Below are 16,353 nucleotides of genomic sequence, written 5' to 3' on the forward strand. Positions count from 1 at the left end.
GACTTGCGTCATTTCCGCGGGCCCGGCTGGGGCGTACGTGACGGCCGCCACGTGCCTGCGTGCCCGCGTGCCCGCGGGAGGGGTGGCCGGAAACGGAAGGCTGCAGGGGCGGGACTTGGAAGTGTGGAGGCGGGGCCTACACGAAGTAGAGCTAGAAGCGTTCCAGCTCCCTCGTCGCATCCAGCTTTTCCGATAGGCTCTTTCGGATCGCGGGGAGGGCGGTGGGCACGCATGACGGCCCCTAGAAAGAGAGCAGCTGTGCCTGCAAGCGCAGCTTTGGGAACGTGTGGGCAGCCCGGTCCAAACACTTGGGCTTAGGAATTTGAGTGACACGCGCAAGCTCAAGCTCTGGCGCGCGCCACGGTTGGTGGATTCGGGCTTCCTGGGAGACGCTAAGCCCGTGCTCAAACTGTAGACAGCCCAAGGGCGGCAGTGTGCGCATGCCTAGGCGCTGACGGCTTGTTGGGATGGGCGGATTCAGGCTTCTTGGGGAACAAGGTGCGCTTGCCCAGGCTCCGCGGCAGACTGCGCATGCCCAGGCTGTGAAGCGACTTCCCGTGGCAGTTGAGGAACTGTGTGTTAGCGGGTAGTATGAGATGCTGCTGTTAATGCTGGTGGCAGCGACTACCTTGCGGCTCTGCCCGCTGGCCAGAACTCAGCCGCTCTGCCGGTGGGGCCGCCCTCCCGGGTCTGGGGCGCTGCCAGGGGTCTGGGAGGGGGCAGGCTCATCCCTGCGCGGAATCCAGGAAAGATGCTCCGCTCGCCAACCTTATTGAGGCTTCCCAGTTTACTCCTCTAGGAAGCGAACTTGATACCCACCCTTTCACCCCAGCGCCTCCAGCTCATCACCATGTCCTCCCATTGCCACTTCAAGACTTTGGCCCAATTCCGATGCCTTCAAGCGACCTCCACCGCCATCACCCTAGGCTGTGCCATCCTGTCCATCCTGGCAGCCAGAGGGGTTGTTTATAAACGAATCTGGTCTTGTCATTACCCTTCCCTGTGGCACCCGGAATAAAACCCAATCTCCTCGCGCCGTATCTGGCGCAGCGTTCCTCAGCGGCGCTGCTGACATTTAGGGCCTGATCATTCTCTGGGGTGGGACCGTCCTGTACATTGTAGGATACTGAGCAGCATCCTTGGCCTCCACCCACTCGTTGCCAGTAGTACCTCCTTCCCCAGAGTTGACCATCAATCACATGTCTCTAGACATTACCAAGGGTCCCCTAGGGATGTGACAACCACTGATGTGGCCCCTGCCCGCCCCTGAATCACTGCTCCCAGCCACCGGTCCTTTGAACTTGCCAAACTCGCGAACGGGGGAGACTTGGTGCCTGCGTCTCCCTCTGCCTGGAACGCTTTGCTTCCAGATTTTCTCCATGACTTCTTCCTGATTATTCAGATGCTGACAAACAGTACACTTCCTCATCTAAAGACCCTCTCCCTATAGCTGCTTTTTCCTATCAATCACTAAATTCTGCTACTTGTCGCAAATTTTTTCTTGTCTGTTGCTGTCACTAGGCTATTAGCTCCATGAGGGTATAGAGTGTTTTCTGTTATTCACTGCTTGCCCAGAACATTTTTGGATTTCAGTAAATGTTAGATTAGTAAATACTGTACATGCGGTGCCGTGGGCACGGGACAGATGCTGAAGTCCAGTTCCCACCCTCAGGGAACTCCTGCCTGGAATGAGCTGTCACATTCAGCAGGGCCCTGTTTGCTGAAGAAATAGAGAATGCATTTCTGGTGCATGGCCCCATTTGATCTTTACAACGAGTTTCACGGGGAAGTGATTCCTTAACCTTATTTTATAGACATGAAAACAGACCCAGCAAAATTAACGATGCACTTGCCTTTTATAGGGAGTGGGGAGTAGGACTTTCCATCAAGATTTACTAGCACGATGTGTCTCAAAGTCTGCAAAGATTGGTCACATCCAATTCTCCCGTTTCCCCACACTGGTTCTCAGAGAGTGGTCCTGGACCAGCAGCATCAGCATCACCTGGGAATTTGTTAGAACTGCAGTTCCCTGGATCTGCTGAACCAAAGACTCAGCAGTGTGGCCCAGCAATCTACAGTTTATCAGGCACCCCCCCACCAGGTGCTTCTGACTCACATCCAAGATTGAGAACCTGCTGTAAACTGGAGCAACATTCTCCCAGCCACCAACACCTCCCCACCCCGCAGACAAAAAACAAAATCTGGCAGTAGGCATTCCTCATTTGCCTAATCTGGAGTCTGCAAATGAGCCTTAATGAGCTCTCAGGAACCACATCTCCATTTTTGCATATACATATGTCTGTTTCTAGGAGAGGAGGGTCCACTGTTTCATCAGATTTTCCAAGGGCTCCCATAACCCTAAAAGCTTCAAGAACAGGTACTGCACCGTTAACCCAGAGGCAGCCTGGTAGGAGTCATGCCGACTGTTTCATAAACATTGACAGATGTTTTCTTATCTCTTACCACTAGTATTCGTACGGTGAGGACAGGAAAGGTGTTTCACGTCAGAGAGCAAATTCCAGGGGTATGTGGCTCCACAGTTAACATTCATTCTTCACTTTTATCTAATCGCTGGATCAGAACTAATATTTCCTAGTATTTCTTGGATGCCAGCGCTGTTTCCGGCATAGAACATTACTTCATCTAATCCTTACCATTGCCTTTTGAAATAGGCATTAACCTTTTGCATGTCACTAAAAAGCTAAATGAGAGAAGTCAAGTAGCCTGAACAAAGACAAGAGCTGCAGCTAGGTTTAGAACTCAGATCACCTGAGTTTTTATCCAGCGTTCTATCCGATAGGACTTTTTAAATGCAGAGTGACATAGGAAGCAAACTTACTTTGTTTACAGGACACAGTGCAGCAGGAAACTTCCTTTCACCTGTATGTGCCTAAAAGGCATGAAGAAAAAAATATTTTGTCAGCTCAAATGTTTTTCCTATTGACATTGTGTTATTCCAGAAGTGGTGTCAGCATTGCTAAATAATCAAGTGACTGGTTTCTAACTTTTTTTTTTTGGCCTCTGGCCTCTCAAATAATAAGTAATCTGTAAATAAGTAACATATACATAGAGGGGATGTGATAGGAGTCATTATCCTGTGAGTCTTTTTAAGCTTTTTATTTTGACATAATTATAGATTCACAGCATGCTGCAAAACAGTGCCGAGATGTCCCTGGTCCCTCTCACCCAGCTTCCCCCATTGGTGACCTCTGACAGAGCCAGAGGATAATATCAAAAGAGGAAAATGTGCTTCCCTGGTGGTACAGTGGTTAAGAATCTGCCTGCCAAGGCAGTCTGGTCCAGGAAGATCCCCCATGCTGTGAAGCAACAAGCCCATGTGCCACAACTACTGAGCCTGTGCTCTAGAGCCCACGAGCCACAGCTACTGAGCCCGAGTGCCACAACTACTGAAGCCGGTGCGCCTGGAGCCAGTGCTCCACAAGAAAAGCCATGGCAATGAGAAGCTCATGCACTGCAATGAAGAGTAGCCCCTGCTCACCACAACTAGAGAAAGCCTGCACTCAGGAACAAAGACCCAATGCAGCCAAAAATAAAATTAATTAATTAATTATTTTAAAAAAATAGGAAAATGACATAGATGCCATCCACCTGCCTAATTCAGATTTCACCTTTACATCTTCAGTGTTGCACGTTAGGAAACTGTTTTCATCAGGCGTTTATTAGCATTGATAGGATTAAGATTTTGTGACTCTCTCTCTCTAGGACCACCTGTATTTTTCATCTGGGACAACTCGCTTGATGAAGCATCCTTGCAAGAAAAACATAGCCCTGTATCTAGGGTAAGATATCGCTACTTTTTTTATTATTATTAAAACATTACATTTGCCCTCATTCTTCGATTCCACAAACATTAAAAGAGACGGCTCTGTCCTGTGTTGCTAGATGCTGGCCTACAGGGAGTCCACAGTTGGGGTAGAGTTAGGGAGAGACAGGTGAAGAGACACACAAGTAGCTAAAATAATTACGTGTAGCTTGTCACAGATGCTTGACCTAAGGCAGTTATGAATGGTGCCATTCACAGTAGCAACAAAAAGTTTATTTTTAAATATCTATTTATTTATTTTTTGGCTGTGTCAGGTCTTAGTTGTGGCACACGGGCTCTTCGTTGTGGTGTGCAGGCTTCTCTATAGTTGTGGCACATGGGCTCTCTAGTTGTGGCATGCGGGCTCTCAAGTTGTGGCACATGGGCTTAGTTTCTCCACAGCAGGTGGGATCTTAGTTCTCCGACCAGGGATTGAACCAGTGTCCCCTGCACTGCAAGACAGATTCTTAACCACTGGACCACCAAGGAAGTCCCCAAAACTTTAAAATACATAGGAATTAACTCAGTAACTCCTGTCTGCCTCAAACCATAAAATTCTTCTGGAGGGGGCAAGAGAAGGAGATCTGGATAAGGAAGCAATATACCATGTTCATGGATGGCCTTTTGCTTCTTAAAAGTTCGCTGCATAAGGGAACATACTGTTTCTTTTTTACATACACATTCCTGGTCTGAAAGCCTTTACTTTAGTGGGATCAGAGTAAAATAAAGGACAAAACTGAAGTTCGCCCTGAGCAAAACAAGCTGTCGCTTAATGTACATTTTATATAATTTTATTTTTGACATGGTCACACTTTTCAAATAATGTTATTTCAAGAAGTCAAATATCCAGGCTATAGAGGATTACTCACAAAAATAAATAGATGATCGGGGCTTCCCTGGTGGTGCAGTGGTTGAGAATATGCCTGCTAATGCAGGGGACACGGGTTCGAGCCCTGGTCTGGGAGGATCCCACATGCCACGGAGCAACTGGGCCCGTGAGCCACAACTACTGAGCCTGCGCATCTGGAGCCTGTGCTCTGCAACAAGAGAGGCCGCGACAGTGAGATGCCCGCACACCGCGACAAAGAGTGGCCCCCACTCGCCACAACTGGAGAAAGCCCTCGCAAAGAAACGAAGACCCAACACAGCAAAAATAAATAAATTAATTAATAAACTCCTACTCCCAACATCAAAAAATTTTTTAAATAAATAAATAGATGATAGATAGATAGATAGATAGAGGCAAAATGGTTCCTTGTTAAGAAAAGAATTTCATTTGAATAGAACATTTTTAGAATGCCTCCCGTTGTCTTTTTTCTTTTCTTGTGTGAAATTGTCCTAATTGAACCCTTTTATTGTTTATTTCAGAAGACAACTTTTTCTCACGAAGAATAGCTTTGAGAGTAGTCTCCTTCCATTTTCCATCCCTACGTCAATGCAGGTAGTTATTTTGCTGAACGATCCAAGGGATGCTTGAAATAAGTAATACTTAGGGTTAGATATAGTTCAGAAAACACCACGCTAGTCTGTTTTTGTTAGTTTGGGGGCTTATTTTACGATGTACCTTTTAAAGACATTGAGAGCAATTTCTAAGCCAAAAGAAGGCTTGATTCTATTCTGCCCTTACTACCAAAACAAGTGCTTTTTTTTTCCCCTGAAAAAAGAACCGGAATTCTTGCAAGAGCTCCTTATAATTGGTTGTGTGATAGATTACATACACTGATTTCAGGGCCTCCCCAAATTGCCCTCAACCAAAACAGAAAAACCTGTACTCTCTCAGGAACTATCTTGAGAAATTTGACAGTTAGTACCTATGCTCCAGAAGGTTCCGCCATCTGCTAAAATACAAGTTTCTCTCATAAGTGACAAATTTATCAGTTATGCTTATCATTCATCATCTATGCTGTAGCCTTTATCCTCAGAGAAGATTTTTAAAAAATATTTATTTATGTAGGCCGTGCTGGGTCGTAGTTGCAGCACTTGGGATCTTCATTGCGGCATGCAGATTTCTTAGTTGTGGCATGCAGGATCTAGTTCCCCGACCAGGGATCGAACCCAGGCCCCCTGCATTGGGAGCATGGAGTCTTCACCAGTGGACCACCAGGGAAGTGCCTATCCTCAGAGAAGGTTTTGACACAGGAGAAGGAGATGGAGCGAATTTAGCTATCCGAGGGCACCAAACACCAATTTTGACCTCCCAGTTTTGCTTTCAGCTAATCCCCAAGATACATAGTTCCCAATATCTAGGACCCAAAGAACTCTTGCTGGAATGAATGTTCCACGGATGCGTGTCTAGAAGTACTGCTTTCTGAATCGATGTCCAAAGAGATGTACATACTGATATCGTATATGTCATTACCCTTAGGTTGGCATACCAGAAGTAACATCAGCACATTTTGCTGGTTCAGTATTGCTGTTAGTAGTGAATCGAAAAGTCTATGTTTATGATTATGAAGCCAATTCCTGGAATGCATCTACAGGTATGCGTATTTTGTATTTTTTAATCTTGTTTGCATTTGACCAACATCAGAGAAAAGGCTCTGAAGTACAGACGATGCAGCTACTTGGATGTCAGCCCCTGGACATTTTTAAAAAATATTTATTTATTTATTTGGCTACGTCAGGTCTTAGTTGCAGCCCACGGGATCTTTGTTGCCACGTGTGGGATCTTCACTGAGGCGAGTGGGATCTTTAGTTGCTGGCATGCAGGATCTTTTAGTTGCGGCATGCGAACTCTTAGTTGCAGCATGTGGGCTCCTAGTTGTGGCATGTGGGATCTAGTTCCCTGACCAGGGATCGAACCTGGGCCCCCTGCATTGGGAGCGTGGAGTCTTAGCCACTGGACCACCAGGGAAGTCCCAGCCCCTGGACATTACACTGTCTGTTGTTTTTTTTTTTTCTGCTGCACCAAATGGCTTGCAGGATCTTAATTCCCCAGGCAGGGATTGAACCTGGGTCCCAGCAGTGAAAGCGTTGAGTCCTAACCACTGGACCACCAGGGAATTCCCTACATTGTCCTTTAAAATTCAATAAAAATTGGCCTGAACCCCCATCCCACAGGTTGGGGACTGAGTGTTTCCATCGAGGATCATGGTAAACACAGCATGAATGGGCCACAGAGACTGGATAACCCAAATAAAGCTGGGCTGCCTTGGGGCCAGTCTTTTTTTTTTTAATATGCATTTATTTATTTGGCTGAGCCAGGTTTTAGTTTGACATTCGGGATCTTTTAGTTGCGGCACATGGACTCTTAGTTGCAGCATGCGGGATCTAGTTCTCTGACCAGGGATCAAACCTAGGCCCCCTGCATTGGGAGCGCAGAGTCTTAACTGCTGGACCACCAGGGAAGTCCCTGGGGACCAGTCTCATAACCATCTCATCAACTGGTCATATCCAACCCAAACATGCATCTGCTTCCAAAACATCAGTTGACCTACTCTTTACAGATCTTCCCACCCACAGCTATACTGCCTAAAATCCCTCCCTCCTCACCACCTTCCCCTCTCTTCCTCCAAAATTCACCCATGTTGGTGGACTTTTCCTTCACGCCCCAATCCTCTCCCAGTGCCCCTCCTGATCTTCCAGTTCAATTTTTTTCTCTCTCACAATTCAAGGCTCTTTTCCCTTTCTGGGGGGGGAGGGGCATACAATCCACATACAATTCACCATTTTAACCATTTTTAAGTGTACAGTTCAATGGCATTTAGTACATTCACAATGTTGTGCACAAGTCACCACTGTTGAGTACCAGCACATTTTCATCCCCCCAAAAAGAAACCCCGTCCTCGTTCACAGTCACTCCCCCTCCCCCTCCCCCAGCCCCTGGCAACCACTCACCCACTCCCCATCTTTGTGGATTTGCCTGTTCTGGATGTTTCATATAAATGGAATCACACAACATGTGGCCTTTTTCATCTGGGTTCTCTCACTGAGCATCACGTTTCTGAGGTTCATCCATGTCATAGTGTGTATTAGGAGGTCATTCCTTCTTAGGGCTGAGTAATACTCCATTGTATGGATTGACCACTTCTGTGTATCCATTCATCATCTGGTGGACATTGAGATCATCTCCCCCTTTTGGCCATGGTGAATAGTGCTGCTGTGAACATTTGTGTACAATTTTTTGTGTGGATACATATTTTCAATTCTCTTGGTTAGATACCTAGGAGCGGAATTGCTGGGTCAGATGGAAACTCTATATTTAACTTATGAAGGAACCATCAGGGCTCCTTGTAACATAAGTCAGTCTACTCTCTGTCCTTCCTCTTCTCTCCATCAATTTGTTTAATAGCATCCCAACAGCTAACTCCCCATCCTCCTCCCCAGCCCTGCACCCACAATTCTAATTTGTCTCTATGAATGTGTCTCCTCTAGGGACCTCAAATGAGTGGGATCATACAGTATTGGGATCATACTTCACTGAGCATAATGTCCTCAAGGTTCATCCATGTTGTAACATGTGTCAGAATTTCCTTCCTTTTTGGGACTTCCCTGGTGGCACAGTGGTTAAGAATCCATCTGCCAATGCAGGGGGCATGGGTTCGATCCCTGGTCCGGGAAGATCCCACATGCCGTGGAGCAACTAAGCCCATGTGCCACAACTACTGAGCCTGAGCTCTAGAGCCCATGCTCTGCAACAAGAGAAACCACTGCAATGAGAAGCCCATGCACCGCAACGAAGAGTAGCCCCTGCTCGCCACAGCTAGAGAAAGCCCGCACACAGCAACCAACACAGCCAAAAATAAATAAAATAAAATAAATGAATTTACATATAAAAAAGAATTTCCTTCCTTTTTAATGCTGAATAGTATTCTATTGTATGCATGGACCACATTTTCTTATCCATTTATCTGTCAATGGACACTCGGCTGCTTCCATGTTTTAGCTATTGTGAATAATGCCAGTTTGAACATGTGTATACAGATGTCTCCTTGAGTCCCTGTTGTTAATTTTTGGTGGGTGTGTACCCAGAAGTGGAATTGCTGGATCATATTTTCCATTTTGTGAGGAACCTCCACACTGTTTTCCACAGTACCCGAACCATTTTACATACCCACAACCAGTGCACAAAGGTTCCAATTTTTTTACATCACCCGCCAGATGACACTTGGCAATGTCTGAAGACATTTTTGGTTGTCAAGACTAGAGGAGAGGGACTTCCCTGGAGGTCCAGTGGGTAAGACTCCAAGCTCCCAATGCAGAGGGCCCAGGTTCGATCCCTGGTCGGGGAACTAGAGCCCACACGCATGCCACAACTAAAAGAGTTCACATGCTGCAACTAAGAGTTTGCATGCCACAGCTAAGATCCCTCATGCCGCAACTAAGACCTGGCATAGCCTAAATAAATAAATTCTATTTGGAAAAAAAAAAAAAGACTCCGTGCTTTCACTGCAGGGGCCACGGGTTCAATCCCTGGTCAGGAACTAAGATCCTACATGCCATAAATAAAAAAAAATTTGTTAAATTAAAAAAAAAGGATGCTTTGTGATCTAAAGCTTAAGAAAACCTTTAAAAAAAAGACTGGTGTAGAGTTCCACTGGTTAAATAAATCATTATATAACTAAGTTAATTAGTTAAATAAGTCAGTAGAAGCAGGGATGCTGCAAAACATCCTACAGTGCCCAGGAGCCCCTTCAACTGAGAACAATCTGGCCCCAGATGTCAGTGTGGAGGGTGAGAAGCCCTGCTCTAACCTTCTCTCTGAACATTCAGGGAACTCAGAGAGCATTTCAATTCCCTTTTCCTTTCAGGTGTAGAACACCCTGTTTCACATATTTCTGGTGACAACTGTTGTTACAGTGGAAATTCCTTTTGCATGGTGAGTACCATGTGTTGTATCTCATTTTTTACTCTGCTGTGAGCTAATTATGAATGGAAATAAAGACAGTGTAGGGACTTCCCTGGCGGTCCAGCGGTTAGGACTCCACGCTTCCACTGCAGGGGGCACAGGTTTGATCCCTGGTCAGGGAACTAAGTTCCCGCATGCCATGCAGTGCAGCAAAAAAAAAAAAAAAAACAAAAGACAGTGTAAGCCTTGAGGGCTGGGACAGTGATGGACTCAGGACTCAGGCCATGTTTCTCCCAGGGTTCAGAAGAGGACTGAGAGCCCATGGGAGGGCTCTGGAGCTCCTCGGAGCATCTGGCTGACACACTGTGAATATATCCATCTATCTTCTTTTTTTTTAACCTGTGATTTTGACATCATTATAGATGTACAGGAAGTTGAAAAAATAATACAGAGTCCCATGTATCCCTCACCCAGTTTCCCCCAGTGGTTACATCTTACATAACTATAGTGATACAAACAGGAAATTGACATGGATACAACTGCCTAAAGTCAGAGAACTGCTGTTGCCATCAAAACACTGAACTGGGGCTTCCCTGGTGGCACAGTGGTTGAGAGTCCACCTGCCGATGCAGGGGACACGGGTTCGTGCCCCGGTCAGGGAGGATCCCACATGCCGCGGAGCAGCTGGGCCCGTGAGCCATGGCCGCTGAGCCTGCGCGTCTGGAGCCTGTGGTCCGCAACGGGAGAGGCCACAACAGTGAGAGGCCCGTGTACCGCAAAAAACAAAACAAAACACTGAACTGTTTACTGGCCCCAAAACTCTCCATACCTCTGTGCCCTGTCCTAACCCCTGGCAACCACTAACATGTTCTCCATCTCTCTAATTTTATCATCTCAAGAATGTTGTATAAATAGAATCATTCAATATGAAACCTTTGGGGACTAGCTTTTCTCAGCCAAATTCTCAGGAGACTCATCCGATTTGTCACGTATATGTCTAGTCTGTTCTTTTCCACAGTGGTGGGTGTACCAGAATTGGGTTGTTTCCACTTTTTGGCTGGTGCAAATAAAGCCACTATAAATGTTCACGTACAGGTGTTTGTGTGGACATAAGTTTTCATTTCTCTGGGATAAATGCCCAGGCATGTAATCACTGGCATCTGTCCTCCCTGCTTTTTAAATTGAGATGTAACTGACATACCACACTGTGTAAATTTAAGGTATACAATGTGTTGATTTGCTACATTTACATGTTGCAGTATGATTACCATCCTGTCATGTCACAGAATTATCATTGCTTTTCTGTTGTGGAAACAAGATCTAGTTTCTTAGGAACTTTGAAGTTTCTAATACGGTATTGTTGTCTGTGGTCACTATGCTGTGCATTAAGACCTCCAGAACTGATTTATCTGTTTAAAGAACATCTCCCCAGCCGGCACCCCCCCCCCCACCTTCTATCTCCTTTTAAAGAGACTGTTTTATGTGTGTGTTCTTCCAGGATATAAGTAACTCAGTTTTTGCTTATTTGCATGGAGATCAGATATCTCAGGCCAATATCTATTTCTCAAATACCCGGGGATACAGATTTCAGAAATATTCCCAGGAAAGACAGGTATGTTCAATTTGGTAAGAAAATGAACAAACAAACAGAAAAATGTGTCCTGTGGGATAGGAGTAATTTAGCTGTCCGTGGTGAGCAAGGACTTTTCTCTCTCGAAGAGTCCAGCCGGATGGGAGGGTAGGGAAGAATTTCAGGTCAGAGCAGCTGGCTAGGGAGATTAGGAAGTTAGGAAAGGAGACAGCACGGTTCATGGAAAAAGCTGGTGCCATAGTAAAGGCTGCACATGGATTACAACATCAGGTACCACCAGCATCCCCATTTTACAGATGAGAGAACTGGACTGGGTTGAACCTGTGTCCCCCCAAAATTCATGTCCACCCTGAAACCTCAGAATGTCACCTTCCTTGGAAATAGGATTTTTGTACATGTAATTATTTAAGATGAGGTTATCCTGGATTAGGGCTTAGTAAACTTAATTGCTACCCAAAGACCATACCTCCAAATACCATCATTTTGGGGGTGCTATGGTCTGAATGTTTGTGTCCCCCCAAAATTCATATGTTGAAATCCTAATGCCTGATGTGATGTATTAGGAGATGGGGGCCTTTGGGAGGTGCTTAGGTCATGAGGGTGGTGCCCTTATGAATGAGAGTAGTGCCCTTATAAAGGAAGGCACTGTTGTTATAAGCCTCCCAGTCTATGGTATTTTGTTATAGCAGCCCTAACAGACTAAGACATGGGGTTAGGGTTTCAACCTATGAATTGGGGGAGGACACTGTATATAATAGAAATACTCCCCACCCCGACACACACACACACAACCAAATAACAGAGGCTTAAATAAGATGGTGGTCTTTCTCTCTTACCTGAAAGGTGTCTGGAGGGAGCCAGCTGGGTTGCCATGGCAATCTGTCCCACTGTCCCTAGGTTGGGGTCCTTGGCCTCATGCTCCAACTTGCCTGCTCGTGGGCACTTTGCTGACCAGCCAAAGATCAGGAATGAGGAACCTAGGCAGGCACCTCACAGTGTGGGCCACACCACTTCCTCTATCAGCCCAGGCAAAGCCAACTTCATTCAAAGTTCTGCCCTACATGCTACATTTTTACAGAGGGGAAATAGATCACAGTATTGTTAAAAAAAAAAAAAGACTTTCCTTCCTTTTAGCTTGCTGGATAATCTAGAGTTAAATTTAGAATTAAGCACATGTTTATGACTTACTTATATTTTGTTTGTTTCGTAGGCAGAACTAGTCGGGTCCTTGGGTGGGATCTTCTACTTTTACTCCCTCTCACAGGTTGGGCTGCTTCTCGTTGACCAATGGAAGGTAAGTACCTTTTGGACTGGGAAGAACCACTTCAGTGACCCTTACCCCAAGCCAGGTTTTTGTCAAAACTCACACACTTAGATTTTCATATCTGAAATCCATCTAGCTTTTCATTCACCTGTCCATCCATGTATCTATCCACCCACTCATTGACCCACCTACTCATCCATCCACATATCCATCCATCAATCTATCCATTCTTCCATTTATCTATTTATCCAACCACCCACCCATCCTTCCATCTACCTACCTACTCATCCATCCATCCATTAACCTACTTATTCATTAATCCATCCACCCATCCATCCACCAACCCACCTACCCACCCATCTACTCATCCATCCACCCATCCATCCATCTATTCATCCTTCCATTTATCTATTTATCCATCCACCTATCTACCCACCTACTCATCCGTCCATCAACCTACTTATCCATCCATCGACCCAACCATTAACCTGCTTATCCCTCCATCCACACATCCATCCACACATCCATCCATTCATCCATCTACTCAACCATCCATCCACCCAGCTACCTATTCATCCATATACCCTTCCACCCACCCACACAGCCCCCATCCCTCTCTCCCCCCATTCATTAGCTCATTCAGGCATGCACTCAGCAATATTTAAGCAGGGTCTAGGAGGTGCTGGGCACTAGGGATAAAATACAAGGTGTGGTGCATGTGTCACTGGGGGCACCCAAGACCATTTTAAATGCCTCATGTCAACCCTTTTGTTAATTATTTTCACGTGGATTCAGAAAATCGGGACATGAAAACCGTGACTTCACAGGTATCATTTAGGATAAGACTAAGTTAAGAAGAGGAATCAGTCCATGCAAAGTGCATTTGAAGAAAAAATATTAAGTCAGGCAAAGATTAAAGTACAGTCAGTACCCTCGTGTTGCAAAATTTGTAAGCAAGGTGTGCCACTCTGAAGTTTGCGGGAGACCCACAATCAGGAAGCTCCCAGAGGCTGGGCTGCTACCTGGTGGCTGAAAGCCTCACCCTCTAATCACACGGTGGGCCCAGCCCCCCCCCATCCAGAGTCCCCTCATGAGCACGCAGTGCCAGGGCACCTGGTGAATGAGACACTCCCAGACTCTGGAAATCCCAAGAATGTAGAGGTGGCTGAGGAGTCTGGCTCTGGTTACAACCTGTGCATGGTTTCCCAGGCCTGACCACAGGCAGTCACAAGGCTTTACCTGGTGGGCATGGGGGCAGAGGTTGGGGGAGCTGCCCTCTCCACTCCACACCTGGGGCACGATGCACAGGCAGGCTCTGAAGGTGTTGCGGTCAAGGACTCCTGCGTCTGGTCAGGCAGGCTCTGTGCATCTCTGCATTCCCAGCCCAGGCTTGGTCTTCAGACCTCTGACTCCTGAGGGAGGGAGGAGGGGGAAGCCTGGAGCCACTTCCTGGTCTCTGACTCCGTACTTTTCCGTTCCTGGCCCTTCCACCTCCCGAGGCAGAGGCCCTGGGTGGTTTTTTTTTTTTTTTTGCTTGTTTGTTTTTGTTTTTTGGCCACACCATGTGGCATGCGAGATCTTAGTTCCCCAACCAGATCAGGGATCAAACCGTGCACCCTGCAGTAGAAGCACGGATTCCTAACCACTGGACCGTCAGGGAAGCCCCTGCAGGCGCCTTTTGATTGGGGCTCCCCACACAGGGAAATGAACCCCACCCCTGCGCTGACCCAGGGGACCCTCCGCGGTTCCGTTGGGGAGGGACAGACAGGGGCTCTTGGCGTTTTCTCTGGCCTGGGCTCTTACCCCACCGCAGTGAGCAGTTAAAAGCGGAATGCACTCTAATGTTTAGCTTGTTGTCTTAACTGGCTACTCCGACCCCTGGCAGCTCACCTGAGGTGCCTCTCAGGCTCCAGGGACCGGCAGGCAGCCAATCCATCGCTGAGCAGGCGTGGGCTGGGGGCTGCGGACTCACATTCACGGTCCCTTAGCGGTAGTGAGGATGGGTGGGTCTGGCCCCTGCGGCCGCAGTGGTGGCGGAGCGAGTCAAGGTCAGCAGCCCGTGCACAGTCCACCCTCGCCCTGAACACTAAGCTTCTCTCCTCGCCCCAGGAGGCACTTAGAAAGCAGCCCAGGGAACGCCCTGGTGGTCCAGTGGTTAGGACTCGGCACTTTCACTGCAGGGGCCACGTGTTCGACCCGTGGTCGGGGAACTAGGATCCTGCAAACCAAGTACACATGCTGCAAACTTGGAGGCACTCGGCAAGCCATCCTGCGGAAAATCTCTCCCTCTGCCACGGTGTATCTTCTGGAAAATGGATGCCGGTATCTTGGTGGGACTCACTTATGAACCAGTGTCAGTGTTGGGTTTTTTTTAATATATAAATTTATTTATTTATTTATTTATTTTTGGCTACGTTGGGTCTTCGTTGCTGCACGCAGGTTTTCTCTAGTTGAGGAGAGCGGAGCTACTCTTCGTTGCGGTGTGCGGGCTTCTCATTGCAGTGGCTTCTCTTATTGCGGAGCACGGGCTCTAGGCGCGCAGGCTTCAGTAGTTGTGGCTCGCAGGCTCTAGAATGCAGGCTCAGTAGTTGTGGTGCATGGGCTTAGTTGCTCCGTGGCATGTGGGATCTTCCCAGACAAGGGCTCGAACCCATGTCCCCTGCATTGGCAGGCAGATTCTTAACTGCTGCGCCACCAGGGAAGCCCCAGTGTTGGTGGGTTTTTTTGTTTTTTTGTTTTTGTTTTTTTTTGGCTGCATTGGGTCTTCGTTGCTTCACGTGGGCTTTCTCTAGTAGCAGCGAGCGGGGACTACTCTTCGTTGCAGTGCACGGGCTTCTCATTGCGGTGGCTTCTCTTGTTGCAGAGCACAGGCTCTAGGCACATGGGCTTCAGTAGTTGTGGCATGGGGGCTCAGTAGTTGTGGTACACGGGCTTAGTTGCTCTGCAGCATGTAGGATCTTCCCGGACCAGGGCTCGAACCCACGTCCCCTGCATTGGCAGGTGGGTTCCTAACCACTGCACCACCAGGGAGGCCCCAGTGTTGGGTTTTTTTAATTCCATCCTTGTGTAGTGCTGTCAGAGGTCTTCTGTAAAGAACAGATGATAGAAAAGAATCTGAAAAAGAATTTCTATATAACTGAATCACTTTGCTATACACCAGAAACTATTGCAACATTGTAAATCAACTATACTTTAATTTAAAAAAAAAAGAGCAGATGAGAGAGAACTTTGAGAACCACAGAGAGTAATTTAGACTTTACTTAAGAACCAGCCCTTAGAGGGTCACAAGACACAAAAGGCTGTTAGGAAAGGAATTGGTGGGGGGGGGCGGTGGGCGCGGGTGCAGAATTCCCTGGCGGTCCAGTGGTTAGGACTCTGCGCTTTCACTGCCAGGGCTGGGTTTGATTGCTGATCGTGGAATTAAGATCCCGTAAGCCACAGGGCATGGTCAAAAAAAAAAAAAAGAAAAGAATCTGGGGACCAGCCCTGGGAAATCAGCTTGAATAATAATCCAGGTACAGGGCTTCCCTGGTGGCGCAGTGGTTGAGAGTCCGCCTGCTGATGCAGGGGACACGGGTTCATGCCCCGGTCCGGGGGGATCCCATGTGCCGTGGAGCGGCTGGGCCCGTGAACCATGGCTGCTGAGCCTGTGCGTCCGGAGCCTGTGCTCCGCAATGGGAGAGGCCACAGCAGTGAGAGGCCCGCGTACTGCAAAAAAAAAAAAAAAATCCAGGTACAAGGGCACCAACATGGGCGTGTCAGAGCAGAAGGAGAGAGAGAGAACTGGGCTCTCAGCACCGCGGGGGTGTCCTTTGTCGTGAGAGCCCATCCCGGGTGCTGTGGGGTGTAAAGCAGCCACCCTGCCCCCACTCATTCGATACCAGGAG

At 47.4% G+C, this 16,353-nt stretch overlaps 1 protein-coding gene across 1 annotated transcript in view; it reads left to right on the forward strand.

The window, feature by feature from the left end:
- Positions 1 to 596: 596 nt before the first annotated feature.
- Positions 597 to 16,353, forward strand: part of CATSPERD (cation channel sperm associated auxiliary subunit delta) — a gene marked incomplete at both ends in the record, with an annotated part of 41,421 nt that continues 25,664 nt past the window's right edge. Inside the window, 8 exons of the mRNA XM_079701456.1 lie at positions 597 to 670; positions 2,470 to 2,524; positions 3,724 to 3,800; positions 5,192 to 5,264; positions 6,189 to 6,303; positions 9,574 to 9,641; positions 11,110 to 11,223; positions 12,413 to 12,496. Coding sequence (XP_079557582.1) covers positions 597 to 670; positions 2,470 to 2,524; positions 3,724 to 3,800; positions 5,192 to 5,264; positions 6,189 to 6,303; positions 9,574 to 9,641; positions 11,110 to 11,223; positions 12,413 to 12,496 — 660 coding nt within the window. The remainder of the gene's footprint in view (positions 671 to 2,469; positions 2,525 to 3,723; positions 3,801 to 5,191; positions 5,265 to 6,188; positions 6,304 to 9,573; positions 9,642 to 11,109; positions 11,224 to 12,412; positions 12,497 to 16,353) is intronic.

The sequence above is a fragment of the Hyperoodon ampullatus genome (assembly GCF_949752795.1).
Source record: "Hyperoodon ampullatus genome assembly, chromosome: 4".
NCBI classification, from domain to species: domain Eukaryota; kingdom Metazoa; phylum Chordata; class Mammalia; order Artiodactyla; family Ziphiidae; genus Hyperoodon; species Hyperoodon ampullatus.